We start from the raw sequence: 15338 nt of genomic DNA on the forward strand, positions 1-15338 counted from the left end.
ACCACCATAAGTCCCCATAAAATGTAACTCTGGCTTCCTATTTGGAAATATATATTTAAATGCATAGAAAAGGTTTGGTAGGATCAGCTTATTTCAAAGGAAGATGAGACTGAGGAGCAGGGGAGAAAGCATAGCACTCAGGGAAACTTCTAGGTTTGTTTGGTACTGAAATTATAAGAATATATGCATGTATTATTGTACACTTAAAATAGAACTTTCCATACAAAAACTCTACTGCCTTGCTCCCTATCACTGCCTGTTACACATTCTCTTATTTTTTAAGAGATGGGGGTCTCACTATGTTGCCCAGGCTGATCTCCAACTCCTAGGCGCAAGCAATCTGCCTGCCTGTTGCATATTATTCATATCCAATTACTTCCCAAGCCCTTTCAATTTTTAAAGTTCATTTCCTGCATATGTCTAGTCTGTTCCATTTCCATTTAAATCTACTTAGTTCATATCAGCTCCCTTCACTTAACCCACTAAGTCTCCTTTCCTTCAGTTTCACACTGCAAATAGACAAGTTTAATTCAGAGACCCTGAATCTCTCCCTAAGAATTTTCCCTGACATCTCTTGCATTATATGGTAAAATTCACAATACATTCTTCAGGTTCATCATTTAGTTATTTTCACATATCCAAATCCATTCCACAAATTTGGGTCTCAAATCAAACACAATAATATTAAGAATGCAACTGAAGCCACTTTTGTTTCTCTGCTGTAAGTTTAGCCTGAGGGACCCATTAGCCTTTAGCAAACTCCCCATGTTATATTTAAGAACAAGAAAAGTCATGAGTTCTAAGAGTTCGGTATTAGCCTAAGTGGACTTAACAACTAACTGATCTTGAATTTGGTACACTGTGTGGGTTTTGTTCACAAGAGACAGTAGATCTAAAGCACTGCAACCCCATTCCCTTCTCCCTGCTCAGAGCAGGAGTCTCTGTAGCCTCCCCCAACACTGAGACAGCTTGCAACTCACAAACCTCAGCAGTCCACTCCATCCCTCTCAGGCTGGGCCAAGTCGTGCATAGAACCTCACACGGCTCCGCCAGCTGGAAAAGTCTAGACCACAGCTGAGCTAACTGAAGTAAATTATCTAACCTTGTCCCTCAATGCAATAATCTTCCATCCCTGAAAATAATAAACACTTCACCTCTCAACCGCAATCTCCTATCCTCTACTACTCTCATTTGCTTATTGTACCTTGTATTTCCTTTCTTGTCCTTGGGATTTTCTTCGTTGCTCCTTCAAGGTCCTGCATTCTGTTTTCCCTCATCTTATCAACCTTCCGCATTTTCTGGTTCCCTGCTGCTACTTGCTCTCAACCACAAAAGTGCCCAAGATCCGGCCGTACTATGACCCTCAACCCTCCTTTCTCTAAGGCCATCTCCCAGCCTCCTCCTCACCCACTGATGGCTTGATTCACAGCTTCTCTCTCCACTATGCCTCCTGCACCAACCCTGACACCTCAGTGTCTAGGCAGCTTCCTGACGTGTATGCGCCTCCAACCCTTACAATTCAAGAACCTTTATCTCTCACTCATCCACCCATTTCTGGATCACAAATCCAGAACCACCCACCGCAAACAGATCCACTATGTCAAGGAGTGGAAAATAATTATGCTAAAGTTGAGTTGAGGGTCTTAAGAAAAGTAGAAACCAATTGGAAAGGCCCTTTAGTCCTAGAGGAATCTAAAAAGGATAACCAGAAAAGACTAGTAAAAAAATTTTATAGGCACTGCTGAAGACCTAGTTAAGGCTGGAGATGATTAGGTCACCACAGTGGCTACCTACATACTGGCTTGATGCCACAATCTGAAGTGGTCTAATTTTTCCCTGTGGGGGAAAAAAAATTATTTTAGCATATACATGTTTTTCAAAATAATTACTTTCTAAGCAAAAATGTACAAATGTTTTTGCTTTTTAAAAATTTACATCATTTTTTTGGATGCTCTTTTAACACTGAGCAGTGATTTCATACTCACAAAAATACCTCAACTGACTTGCATGCTCTGGAAATAAGATGCAAAGCAAACAAAAAAATAATCTTTAAACTTTTGTTGAAATATTTCTAAAATTATTTATTGTCCATTTTCCAGAGTATATTAACTACGCCAGGATCTTCCTGCAACTGAAAGCAGCCACTATAGTTTTAAAAACAACAACCAGGACTGCATAAACAGCAAAACACTGATGACTGACCTCAGGACAATCCCTGTGAACTGTATTATATTCATTTTTTATTTTATTTATTTTATTTTTATTTATTTTTTATAGCCTACAGCATCTGGTATTCCCAGGTGGTCTCCCATCCAAGTACTAACCGGGCCGGACCCTGCTTAGCTTCCGAGATCAGACGAGACCGAGTGCATTCAAGGTGGTATGGCCATAGAGTTTATTTAGTCTTTAAAACCCTGGTTTTCTTACGGTTTGCTTTCTTCTTTGCTAAGTAGCATAATGGGAAAGGTAGACTTCAAACTTGCTTGGGAAATTAAACAATTTCATTCATTCATTCACTCATTCAATAAATATTGAGTAAGCACCTACTATGTGCCAGGAACTGGATTATGTGCTGGGAATACAATGGTGAGCAAAAACAAATGGGTTCCCTCCGTCATGGAACTGACAGTCTAGTGGGAGAGACAGACAATTTCATTATTAAATAAATGTATGATTATAAACTATCGTCCTGATATAGCTGCAACATTAATGCAAAAAAAAAAATGAAAAACAAAATCACTGCTTAAAAGTAGGTTATGTTCTCCTCATAATTCAGAAATAGCTATAGCTCTCATTACACAAAATACCATTTATGCTCTTTTGGAGAAAAATAATTGTTTGAAATGAATATAAGAAATAATTTACTCAAATATATTTAATAGGTATTATTTGTGGACAACTAAAATGTCCTCACTTGACGGAGACCAAGACTTAAATATATCTGTTTTTTGTATCTCTCCACGGCACATGAAATACTGCTATGTCCGTGCAGGTTCCTTAAGAACAAGGACCCTATCTTTCTCATTCCCTGCTGTATCTCCAGGACTAACAATAGTGCCTGCCACATAATGAGATGTATTTCCCATTTTTTAATGAATGAATGAATGGATGGATGGACAATAGGGATTGAAACCGCTAAGATGATGACAGACTCGCCCCCAGATAATAACTTAAATGACTGACACTGCTAAGATTCAGTAAATCAGAGCACACGGCTACAGATGCCAGCTGATATGACCCTCAGGCCCACCTTAAATGATGTCAAACAGTCCAGCTGAGGGTCAACTCTAGCTAACACAATCAGATCACCAACCTATGCTGTATTTCTTCCAAAACAGTAGGCCACCCAGAGGCAGTACCTGCACACCTGTAAGCAGATGACTCCGTTTGCTACCTGGGTACTGCAACAGCCTCCAGCTGATCTCCTGCCTCAACCATGCCGCCTATGCCCACCCAGCAGCCAGAGGGTCTTCTCATGCAAATCAGAACATATCGTCCACCTACTCAGAACCCTCTCATGGCTTTCCAAATAAAACCCAAGCTTTAGGCCCAGCTTTCCTCTCTGACTTTATCTTCATCTTATTCTACTCTTGCCATGCTAATTTGCTTGCCCTCCCTTACGCACTCAGGCAACCTGCACTTTCTCCTTACTGATGGCAACATTTTTGCCTCAGATCTTCAAATGATGTATTTTTCTCTTCAAATTTCTGATCCAACCACCGATATATGAACTAGCAGCTCCCTCATCCTCCGTCCCCTTTCTCAGTCTTCTTTTTATCGTGGCAGTGACACATTACATCACACAACTGATGGCTGTCTGCTTCCCCATGAGGGTGTAAGGTACTGGACAGCATATTTCTGTATCATCAGTTCCTAGACAGTGTCTGGCACACAAAAGGAAATATATCTGTCGTAATTAGTCTACTCAAACACTCAGCTAGCATCCATCCCATCAGCAGGCAGCATGCATGGCGCCAGTATTGCTGTACTCTGTGTAGGAGCACAGTGCAACAGTCCCCTTATGCTATGATTAGGTAACATGAGTTAAAATTGTAAAAACAAAAATTTGTTAATAAATAGAAATTAAAATCAGTTCTTTCCAGGGACATCAAAAAATTAGTAACATAAAGCAATGGTGGTTAAAACAATATGGAGCTAATATCTATTGAGAATAAAAGTTTTTAACATAGTATAGAAGGAAATTAATTTAGTAAGAAACAGCTAACAGTGAAAGTTCGTGGAAATACTGAAAGGAGTAACATACTTTCCAAAGATTTAAAACAATCAAAATCTCAGAAGATAGGCAATGAATAATATGTTAAAACCTCTTTGATTTGTATATTCTTCTCTACACAATTTTCAAGGGAAAATTCAAAAGCCAAAAACATATTTCAAAACATATTTGCAAATGTCAGCAACATCAAATAATAAAAATGCTTTTCTATTTAAAAAATGGCTTTTCTATTAGGCATTATTTCTGAAGTTTAGAAAAATGAAGCAAAACTTATAAGAAGATGGGCTTGGAATAAATATTTATTCTGGACTCAGTCTCTTTCAAAGAAGTATTTAAGAACTCTATTGTGTTACCAATTCAATCTGCCTAAATAAAAAAAAAAAACAAAAAACTATTGAACTATTAAAAAAAATAATAATAAGGGCAGGCACAGTGCTCATGCCTATAATCCAACACTTTGAGAGGCTGAGACAGGAAGATCATTTGAGGCCAGGAGTTCGAGACCAGCCTGGGCAACAATAATGAGACACGGTCTCTACCAAAAAAAAAAAAGAGAGAGAGAGAGAGAGAGAGAGAGAGAGAGAGAGAGAGAAAGAGAGAAAGAGAGAGAGAGAGAGAGAAAAGAAAAAAAAAAAAAAGCCCATCTGGAAAAAACAGCAAACACTATAAAAATGGCCCAGGTTTGACAAGCAAACATATAAAGTCCTAAGTACATAATTGTATTTTACCTCTGTTCAGCATGAGAGTCAACCTAATTAAAAATAAATAAATAAATCATTGTATACTTAAAGAACCCATGTGGCAGGTTAATAAAGCCAAGAGAAATGTACTATTAAATGAAAAAGGAAATAATGTATGCTCTGCATGAGCTGCATACTTCTGAACTTTTTTTTTTTTTTAAAGAGACAGGGTTTCGTTCTGTTTCCCAAGCTGGAGAGTGGCTCAATCAGGACTCACCGCAGCTTCGACCTCCTGAGCTCACGCGATCTTCCCGCCTCAGCCTTCCAAGAAGCTGGGACTATAGAGATGAACCACCACATCTGACTAATTTTTAAAATTTTTTGTAGAGACAAGGTCTTGCTTAGCTGCTGAGGCTAGTCTCAAACTCGTGGGCTCTGGGATTACAGGTGAGAGCCACCATGCCCAGCCAATGAACATTTTAAAGATACTAATAAAGTCACTGAGAAAGGGTGCTGTGTTTAATTACCAAGTACATTAATTTTTTACCAGGACAAAACTTTTAAAAGTTTCGTACAGACACAAACAAAAAGAGAGAAGACTTAATTGCTCAATCCACATTCTAATAGGTTATATTTTATTTTCTAAAAACACAACATATACAGATCTATAATCAAAGAAAGTATATATGCTTAGCTTTCATTAGGGGAAACAAGAAGTGATTTGTGAGCAATTAATCAATTATTCTACATGTGTATGTGGGGAAAATGAACAAATCTTCAACACGTGTATCAAATTCAAGAATAATAGCCTATAGCCTATTTCTGGATCATCTTATATTTTAGGGAACTAGATACAATGTAGGCTTACCTCAATTCACATGATAATACACAGTGTCAACAGACTAATTTAAGGGCAGGATTACATATTAGGGCATTTAATAATCAATCTTCTCTAATCCTATTTGTGAGTGTCTATTTAATAGGTAACAAATCAAACTAAAAATGCATTCAGTTTTGTTTCTACAATGATTGAAATGCCTACATCAAACAAAAGTCAGAATTCTACATGTTACCTAATTTCCATTTGAATTTTTGAGGCAGTGTACCACATCAGATAGAACACTGGGCTTATGTATCAGGGAGAAGTAAGTTTGTATGACAGCTCCACCACTTACTAACTCTGTGGGATCTTGGGCAAATTAACCTCTCTGAGCCTCAGTTATCTCAGAGGGTGATAATGTCCAACTTATTGGCATGTGAAAATTAAATAAACAATATTTCAAAAGAGAAAAGGGAGGTGGGGCTTACTCAGTAACTATTTTTAAAAGAGGATGGAGAATTAAACTTATCTACTCTAAGCCAGAAGGTCTTTCCTGGCTCTTTCCCTGGAGCGTGGCTCCTGGCAAGCCTTTTTTAGCTTCTGATTTTCACAGCTAAAATGGGGGAAATGACACGCTCTCTATCTAAGGCTACTGCAAGGATCCAATGAGTTAACACACACGAAAGCATTATGAAAATGACAAATGCATAAGCATGCAAAAAAAAATACCCTTCATTCTTTACAGAAAAGTCAAGTAAGCAAAAAGAGAAATTATGATTTCTCATTTGCTGCTGCCACACAGAACTTTATCTCTGTATAACACAATGCAAATATTAATTGTATGTTGCATTAATGACTGTGAGACTATTTCCTTCACTCAACAAGTGCCTCCTTGAAGAAAGGAGTGTCATCTTTATTTCTTCAACAGCTAACATGTTATCAGGCCTATAGATGATGCTCAATAAGTGCTGGAATTATGGCATGCTATATTTAACCTTCCTAGCATGTCATTAATACAGTGGGAAGTAGAATTACCATTTTCTTTCCGTAATCTTGTGATGAACTTCTTAGGAGGTATTACTCCAACCTTTTTCTTCTGAGTGGCTATGCTATGGAAGAGATCTGCTAAGCATGTAAGAAGGCTCTCCTTTTTTCTAGGTTGACTCTTATATGCAAGAACTTTTTCCCGAAATGGACGACAAAAATAAAGTGCTTGAAGAACTGAATTGCAGTAGCAAGTATTCCCAAACTGCAACAGAAAAAAAAAGTTTTGTTAAATTTAGGGCAACATGTTTTCAAGAGAGAAATTCCTGGTGTATGGCTGAGAGAACAGAGAGAGGTAACAATTGGTTACTACTGTAACTGCAACTCTGACTGCATTATTATATATTTTAAAATGCAACTCTCAAAAATTCTTTAGAAATCACAAAAGTAAGGTTTTCTATTAGGTACATCCAAACTAAAACACACAAAAACAAAAAATAAAAAGATCCCCTGAAATGTTACATTAAAAAGCCACTGGTATGACAGTCTAACAACCACTGAAATGCCAAGTCACAGTATTCATGATGTTCACATCAAATCCTTAACTATGAATTTCTCTTCTTACTAGCCATGTCATTGGGAGTATGTCACTACATCTTACTGAACTCTCCTTCACTCCAGTATTTGGGGGCCAGGGAAGTAACCCTACTTCAGAGAGTAAATGACACACAGTTTGACAAATATGTATTGCCTTCCTTTTCCCTTCCATTAATAAACACTGGCTCTAAAAGTTAGCTAATAAAACACCTAAAAGTCAGTCATGAAGATTTGGGGAGCACTATGAAACTATAAAAAAGAAATGAGGACAATTCTCATATTTCTACTCTGGGGTGAGATCATGTATATACAGTATTAAGTTAAAAAGGCAAGGCAGAGAAAAATAAGATTGGGTGATATCAAATGTATGTCCATAGCCCATTTGCTTATATTTTCAAAAAAAAAAAAAAAAAAATGAGGAAAGATAAAAAGCTAATAAAAATAGTTATTTATAGGAGAACAGGAATAATAATGAAGAGATAGACAAAAGTGAGACTTCTCTAAAAGTATGTTGTTATAAAACATTTACTTTGTACCCCTATCTATTCTAACACACAAAAAAAGAAATTTCTAAAATTAAAAACAAAAATAAACGAAACCTAAATGTATATGAACTCAATGGTAGAAATGCAGAGAAAAGAATTACTTCAGGTGACTTAAAGAATGTTTACCATACATGCTAATGACATACAGTCTAAGCATTAAAAAAAAAAAAAAATCTATTGGCCGGACATGGTGGCTTACACCTATAATCCCAGCACTTTGGGAGGCTGAGGAGGGTGGACCACTGGACATCAGAAGTTCAAGACCCAGCTTGGTCAACATGGTGAAACCTCGTCTCTACAAAAAATATAAAAATTAGCCGGATGTGATGGCACATGCCTGTGATTCCAGCTACTCAAGAGGCTGAGGTATGAGAATCGCTTGAACATGGGAGACAGAGGTTGCAGTGAGCCAAGATCACATCACTGCAATCCAACTTGGGTGACAAAGCGAGACCCTGTCTCAAAAACAAACAAACAAAACCCCAAATTTATTGATATTGTTATTTTGTAACTATTGTAGCTATATCATAGGATAAAGCAAACAAGGAATTATGTTAATAACCTTAGGAACCAAAATGTTTAATGTAAAGGAAAAAAAGACACTGTAATAAAAATCAGAAAAGTAAAAGCCCTATAAACTTAAGTTGGAAATATCGATATAAACTAATGTCTTTTATAACTCTTGAAGTGTACATCTGTGTGCAGGCATATATGTTTGTGTGTACGTGTTTTCAAACTCTGTCCACTAAAAAGGTGTGGCAGCAACAACTTTCTCTTATACCCAGACTGTGTTCTCCAAACACCTTTTTTCCATCAAAAGGAACTCGGACATCTTGAAGATATGGCTCATATAAAATTTGGGACAAGAAATGTACAATGTGCAAGATTAGCCCGGGATATTGTCAACTTTAATACAAAAGGATTACTGCAATGGATTAAAATACACCAACTATATAAAAATTCATAAATTTAAAATGACATTTTAGGCTGGGAGCAATGGCTCCTGCCTATAAACCCAGCACTTTGGGAGGCCAAGGCGGGTGGATCAGTTGAGGTCAAGAGTTTGAGACCAGCCTGGCCAACATGGTGAAACCCCATCTCTAATTAAAATTACAAAAATTAGCCAGATGTGGTGGCACACACCTGTAATTCTAGCTAATCAGGAAGCTGAGGTGGTAGAATCCCTTGAACCTGGAAGGCGGAGGTTGCAGTGAGCCAAGATGGTGCCGCTGCACTCCAGCTTGGTCAACAGAATGAGACTTTCTCCCAAAAAAAAAAAAAAAAAAAAAAGGGGGTGTGTGGGTGTATGGTTGTGTGTGGGTGGGGGGGTGTGTGTGTGTACATAAAGACATTTTTAAAAAGGAAACCCTCATTAGTCTCCATTGACAGTTGCAAATTAACATATAAAAGGAAAACATAAAAAATTCATCTTGCCTTTCTCATAAGAACCATATTTCAGGGGCACTAAACAGTTGATGAAGGAAGTTTTTGTTTATAAAATAATTCCAGTGAATAAAATCAGAAGACATGGTTGTAAATACTGGATTAAGCAATAATTATCAATGGATGCTCAAAGGATTAGGTTAAAGGTTGATGGAGAACTTTAAAACAGAGGGATCAGACCTAAACCCCCCACGCATTTCAGCATCGCTGAAAGTGAACAACTGAATACTGTATGTCTTTTCATACAATATTCATACCTTACTTCCTAAGAAGTATTCTTACCTTAAAAAAACAAAACCATTAAACTTCAATCACGTCTCTAGATGTAACTACTAATTTACAAGACAGTCAGACAATGGAAGAGACAATGTAAAGAAAGAAAAGGTCAAGTCTGAAATGCAGATAGTCTCTAGGACATACAACCTAGTTTCTCCACAAATCGATGGCTTGAAAAGGAAAAAAGGTTGAGAAGGACTCAAGAGATACAACCATCAAATTGCAAATGTAAATGCTTAGAGTTTACTTAGATCCTGATTTATAAGCCAACTATAAAAAGTCATCTTTGGCCAGGCTCAGTGGCTCATGCCTGTAATCCCAGCACTTTGGGAGGCTGAGGCGGACGGATCACGAGGTTAGGAGTTCAAGGCCAGCCTGGCCAACATGGTGAAACCCCCTCTCTACTAAAAATACAAAAACTAGCCAGGCATGGTGACGCACTCCTGTAATCCCAGCTACTCAGGAGGCAGGGGTAGAAGAACTGCTTGAACCCGGGAGGTGGAGGTTGCAGTGAGCCAAGATCTCACCACTGCACTCCAGCCTGGCCAAGAGTGAGACTCCATCTCAAAAAAAACAAAAAAAACAAAAAAACAAAGTCATCTTTGAGACAAAACAAGGTATCTGAATATATACCACCATTGGATGATACTGAGAAATTGTTGACTTTGTTAGGTGTGATCATTAGATGGTCATATTTTTTACAATGTTCCTGCTACTTTGAGACACGTAATTAAACGTGTCCCATTTATAGCCAAAATGATGTTGATGACTAGGATTTCCTTTTCCAGGAAAAAAAAAAAAAAAAAAAAAGGATAAGTGGAAGAGAATGAAAATATTGTTAATTGTTCAAGATAGGTGGATGGGTTCATGGTGATTCATTATGCTTAACCTCTCCTCTCACTTTTCAAAGGAGGTGTTTAATCTTTGAGGTAAATTAAATCATCATGTCATCATATGTCAAAATCATAGCAAATAAAGAACCTAACCAGATAAATTCATGGTGAAGACAGAGACTAGGCAGAACCAATAATTCCAGGGGAAAAAATTTAAAAGCTCTCCTATGTTCAATCTAACTGTCTGAATATATTTCTTCTTTTCCACAGATATTAAACAATTAAGATCCCTCTGCCCCACTGAAACAAGAGTTACCAATTTTTTGAAGAGGCTTGGGAGATCCATGCCCTCTCCAGCTGAGGACCTGAGACCTAGTGAGGACAATGGCTTCTCACATCCACACTGCTAGCAGGAGACAAGCACTGGTTTCAGAAAAAGAGGTGCTTAAGCTTAAGAAGCATGTGATTAAAGGGTACTGATATCAATGATCATAAATGTAACTATAGATACACTTCAATGAAGCCTACCCAGGGGTTAAGTACACCTGAAGTAGAATCTACAATGTTGCCAGGATTAATTTATCCAGTATCCAGTATCAATTTTTCTTAAAAATATCCATATTGTACCACACTCTAATGAAGCTAACGACCAACAAATCTGGTTATATCAATCGAAGAGAAGACACAATCTCCATATTTTAGAATAGGCAACAGGGGAAATGAACAACTACCACCGAGTAGGGAAATGAAAGCAAAGGAGATCATCTCAGAGTATATCAGAAATACTACAATAGTAAGTATTGACCCATCTGTAAAAAAATATAAGAAGCAAATAGGATAAGCTAAAAAACAAGAGGGAGTCTCTGTTTTGTAGACCACTGGAAGTCAGGCTCACACTTCTATCCAACATGACTTGCTCATCTTCTGAATATAAAGCAACAGTAACATTATAATCAATTATTTCAGGCCTGCTATTAGAATCTTCTTGTATTTACTTTCATCAATCCCATTAAAGAAAAATTAAAGGTTGAAACTACTATTCTTTCTCCACAATAAGCTAGCTTTCAATCTTATTAACAATTTTGAAACTTTTCCTTCAATGTCCTTGATTTTTTAAATTAACTTTCATTCAAGGTCCTAAGACCTAAAAATTATCTTTCAAGAGTATAGCCTTCATGCTAAAGGTTTTCTGGGATGATTTCCTCTATACTCTTCTTTGTGAATGCTCGATTTCTTTAAAAAAAAAAATTGCTTTAGTGCTGAAATCTATGCTGTATTATCTCAGCTGGTTTTGAAGATCAAGGTAGGTTTAGATCAGAGAGAAGGCATTTTAAAAGTTGCCACCCTACTCAAGGTCTGATCATTGATTTTTTTGATTGCTTAGTGAACACAATGACTCATTCTTGCTTTCAAAGTGCTTTTCCTAATGCCTTTTTCTCCAAACCGTAACAAACATCCCACCACAAACATTTTTTATATCTCTACCACTAAGACCATTTTGAGCACACATCCCTTAAACATTTATAAATTATATGTACTATATTATGTATATTAAAAATGTAAAGGAATGCAACTAAGAAAATGCACATTTAGATTTTTGTCTTGTTACACAAGCTATTTTTTCATGAAAAATTATTAGTTTTAAGTGAGAGCAATGAGATTGAGTATTTTTTTTGTATAGCTTCTAGATTTTAAAACAGCAATCTGATAGTCTGGGTTTATGTTCAGTTATTTGGACAGGCGGTTTTAATGGCTATCAAAACTGAAAAAGATACCTTCGTAAAGACATACAGGTGTAAGGGAAGGACAGTCTCACTACTTACCTTTATTTTCTAAATCATAGTATCCAATGTGTCATCTTATCGACCAAATTAGTTTGAATCCACTTAGAAAATGCCTGCCTTGAGAGCAGCACAGCACAGTAATAAAGCACACAGGATCTAAAAACCAAACTGTCTAGATTCAAGTCTGGTTCCACTACCTGAGAAATTACTAAACCGCTCTGTTTATCAGTTTCTTAATCTGAAAAAAGAGGGTAATACAGCACCTACCTCTTAGAATTTCTTAAATAATTAAATGAATCATCTACTTAAAATACTCAGAACAATTTCTGGCCCTTCATCATTTCATGGCTACTTTTTTTTTTTTTTTTTTTTTTTTTTGATACAGGGTCTTGCTGTCACCCAGGCTGGAGTGCAGTGGTATGATCACAGCTCACTGCAGCTTCAACCTCCTGGGCTCAAGAGATCCTCCCACCTCAGCCTCTGGAGTAGCTGTGGGACCTCAGGCATGTACCACTATGCCCCAGCCTTTTTTTTTTTAAAAGAAACAGGGTCTCACTACATTGCCCAGGCTGGTCTCAGACTTCTGAGTTCAAAGCAATCCTCTCACCTTGGCCTCCCAAAGTGCTGGGATTAAAGGCATGAGCCACCACAGCCAGCCAATAGTTACTTTAAAACAACCTTTTAAGTTAACTAAAATTCAATTATATAATTCTCTAAAACTACATTTAAATTATAATAGATCTGTCATAGCAGAAATAAATGAGAGACGGTGATACTGTCAACCTGTTGACATCATGGAACCTGAAGTAACATATAACCATATCATATACAGATAGAATATAGACCCCAGTATCATCCATATGTTAAAAATAATGCTTAGTCTATCATTTTTACATAAAAATAAACATTAGAAATTCTAATATTTTCTTCTCATTCCTAATGGATCATCTTACACACTTCACTTCGAGACTACTGGTTTTAACCCAATTCCAATAATATCAGGAATAGCATTGTCAATAGCATTACTTTGTTTAAATACTGAGGTTGGGCACAGTGGCTCATGCCTGTAATCCCAGCACTTTGGGAGGCTGAGGCAGGAGGATCGCTTGAGAACAAGAATTCAACACCAGCATGGGCAACATAGTGAGACCCAGTCTCTACAAAAACCTTGAAAAATTAGCTGAGCATGTTGGCATGCACCTGTAGTCCCAGCTACTCGGGAGGTAAAGGCGGGAGCATGTCTTAAGCCAGGGAAATGAAGCTGCAGTGAGCCATGATCACTCACTGTACGCCAGCCTGGATGACAGAGCAAGACCCTTTCTCAAAACAAACAAACAAACAAAATCCATGTTTTTGAAGAAGCACAACTTCTTCCCTGTCCCCAATGCTGGGCTGCTAGACGTGGGTGATGGTTCCTGTTCTATGAACATCCTAAGATGTTTGAAGGGAATGTCCTCTTCCACCAACCAGTTCTTGTTTAGGTGAGCATATTTTAGAACACTGTATTTCCACATTCCCCTACCCACCACTCTTACTGCAGCAGAGTGGGCCAGACATTGAGTAGCTAACCCGGAAGTCGTCTTTTCATACTCCAATAGATGTCAGTTCCTCTCCCTACAGGGTTACTCCACTGCCCCATACTTCCTTACAGGAACTGCTTTCTCTTCTCTATGCAAATTACTGTTGTGTTATCAATCAAAACACTTTTACAGCCCCTCCAACGGGGTTGGACACTTGATACAGTGTAGCCAGAGGACCTGGGCCAGAGCTCTTTTGCCAGGTTTGATATGGATATTTTCTGGACCCTCCAACAACGTAAACCTCAAGTAAGCTATAGCCATCAGATGGTGAGAAACTGAATGAGAATGAAATTAAAGCAAGAAACAAAAACAACAAAACATAACCAAGAGACATTGCCTAATGAACTTTATAACCCAAAACAAGAACTTTTGTTTTTATTTATATAGAAATAAATACTTCTGTATTTATTTCTATAAAGGACCCTGCTCCAACTAATGACCAGTAGCAATTCAGGTTAAATAGACTTTTATATGATGGACTAGAAATGTAATCATAATTTTATAATTTTATAATAAAGATTCTGGAGGGAAAGCACATTTCTTTTTTCTTTTCTTTTTTTTTTTTTTTTTAAACAACCTAAAACCTTAGAAGATAGGAAAAGCACATTTCCCAGTAGCCTCACAAATGAACTTACTGAGGCCTGCCTACTTGTGTGTTGAGGCCTACCTGTATTAGAAAATTAATATAAGAACCATACAATAAAACAATGAAAAAAAAGCTATTCAAAAACTGCACAGACTACATACAAGTAGGAAAGATATACTAAACTGCAGTTTAAATCACTCTCTACTATCAGCTCTACTAAAATAAGTACCAATCAGCTACAATATAAAAGGAAAAAAGGCAATCTGACTTATCAGGTTAAAATAACTTGTTTTCAAAGAATTTAGCTGACTATGTAAATAGCTGGCCTGTATGTGAGAAACTACAGCAAAAGAAAGCTTCCAAGGGCTCCTTTGCCCATCCAAAGGTCCTCAAGCCACACTAGTATTTCTCCTCTCTACTTTCAGTAACATCAGGAATGGCATTGTATCTATGGGAGATAAGCTAAGAGGAAATCCTCATTCTATGTACTATACAAATTATAGTTACACGTAATTATCCCTCATTAAGAGTAAGCTGCCATAAGAGCTATTATCTGTGAAAATATTCTTCTGAGACAAAAATATCTGTAACTGAAAGTAACAGAAAACAGGTTGTCATTAAAGTACTAAAAAGCAACCACTCTGTTTAATTTTCTGCTAGGTTAAACTGTGTTATCTTTCTGCTCTGCGCTTAAAAAAAAAAAAAAAAGCTTGGGCAATATAGCAAGATCCCGTCTCTATAAATAATTTTTTTAAAAATTAGACAGGCATGGTGGTGCATAGGTGTGGTGCTAGCTACTCGGGAGACTAAGGCAGGATTGCCTGAGCCCAGGAGGTTGAGGCTGCAGTGAGCTGTGATCCCAACACCACACTCCAGCCTGCTGCCTGGAGTTAACTCCTCTGCTAGTTCTGCTACATCTACTCTGATCACAGTTTTATTTCTGAGTATCATTCACAATGTTCACCAACCTTTAATA

At 37.3% G+C, this 15338-nt stretch overlaps 1 protein-coding gene and 1 pseudogene across 3 annotated transcripts in view; both read right to left on the reverse strand.

Annotated features, from left to right (window-relative positions):
* The window catches only part of USP12 (ubiquitin specific peptidase 12), a 103795-nt gene that overhangs the window by 34534 nt on the left and 53923 nt on the right, over window positions 1-15338 (reverse strand). For 2 of the 3 annotated variants that reach the window (XM_032294370.1, XM_032294369.1), the window contains exon 3: window positions 6770-6983. In XM_032294370.1, the coding sequence (XP_032150261.1) occupies window positions 6770-6983 (214 nt within the window). Of the gene's footprint in view, window positions 1-2547; window positions 2631-6769; window positions 6984-15338 lie in introns of all 3 variants that reach the window. The other variant, XM_032294371.1, reaches the window with a different exon arrangement.
* On the reverse strand, window positions 2276-2394 carry LOC116562551 (annotated as a pseudogene).

The sequence above is a fragment of the Sapajus apella genome, unplaced genomic scaffold (genome assembly GCF_009761245.1).
Source record: "Sapajus apella isolate SASKATOON/1434 unplaced genomic scaffold, GSC_monkey_1.0 scaffold32, whole genome shotgun sequence".
Classification (NCBI taxonomy): Eukaryota; Metazoa; Chordata; class Mammalia; order Primates; family Cebidae; genus Sapajus; species Sapajus apella.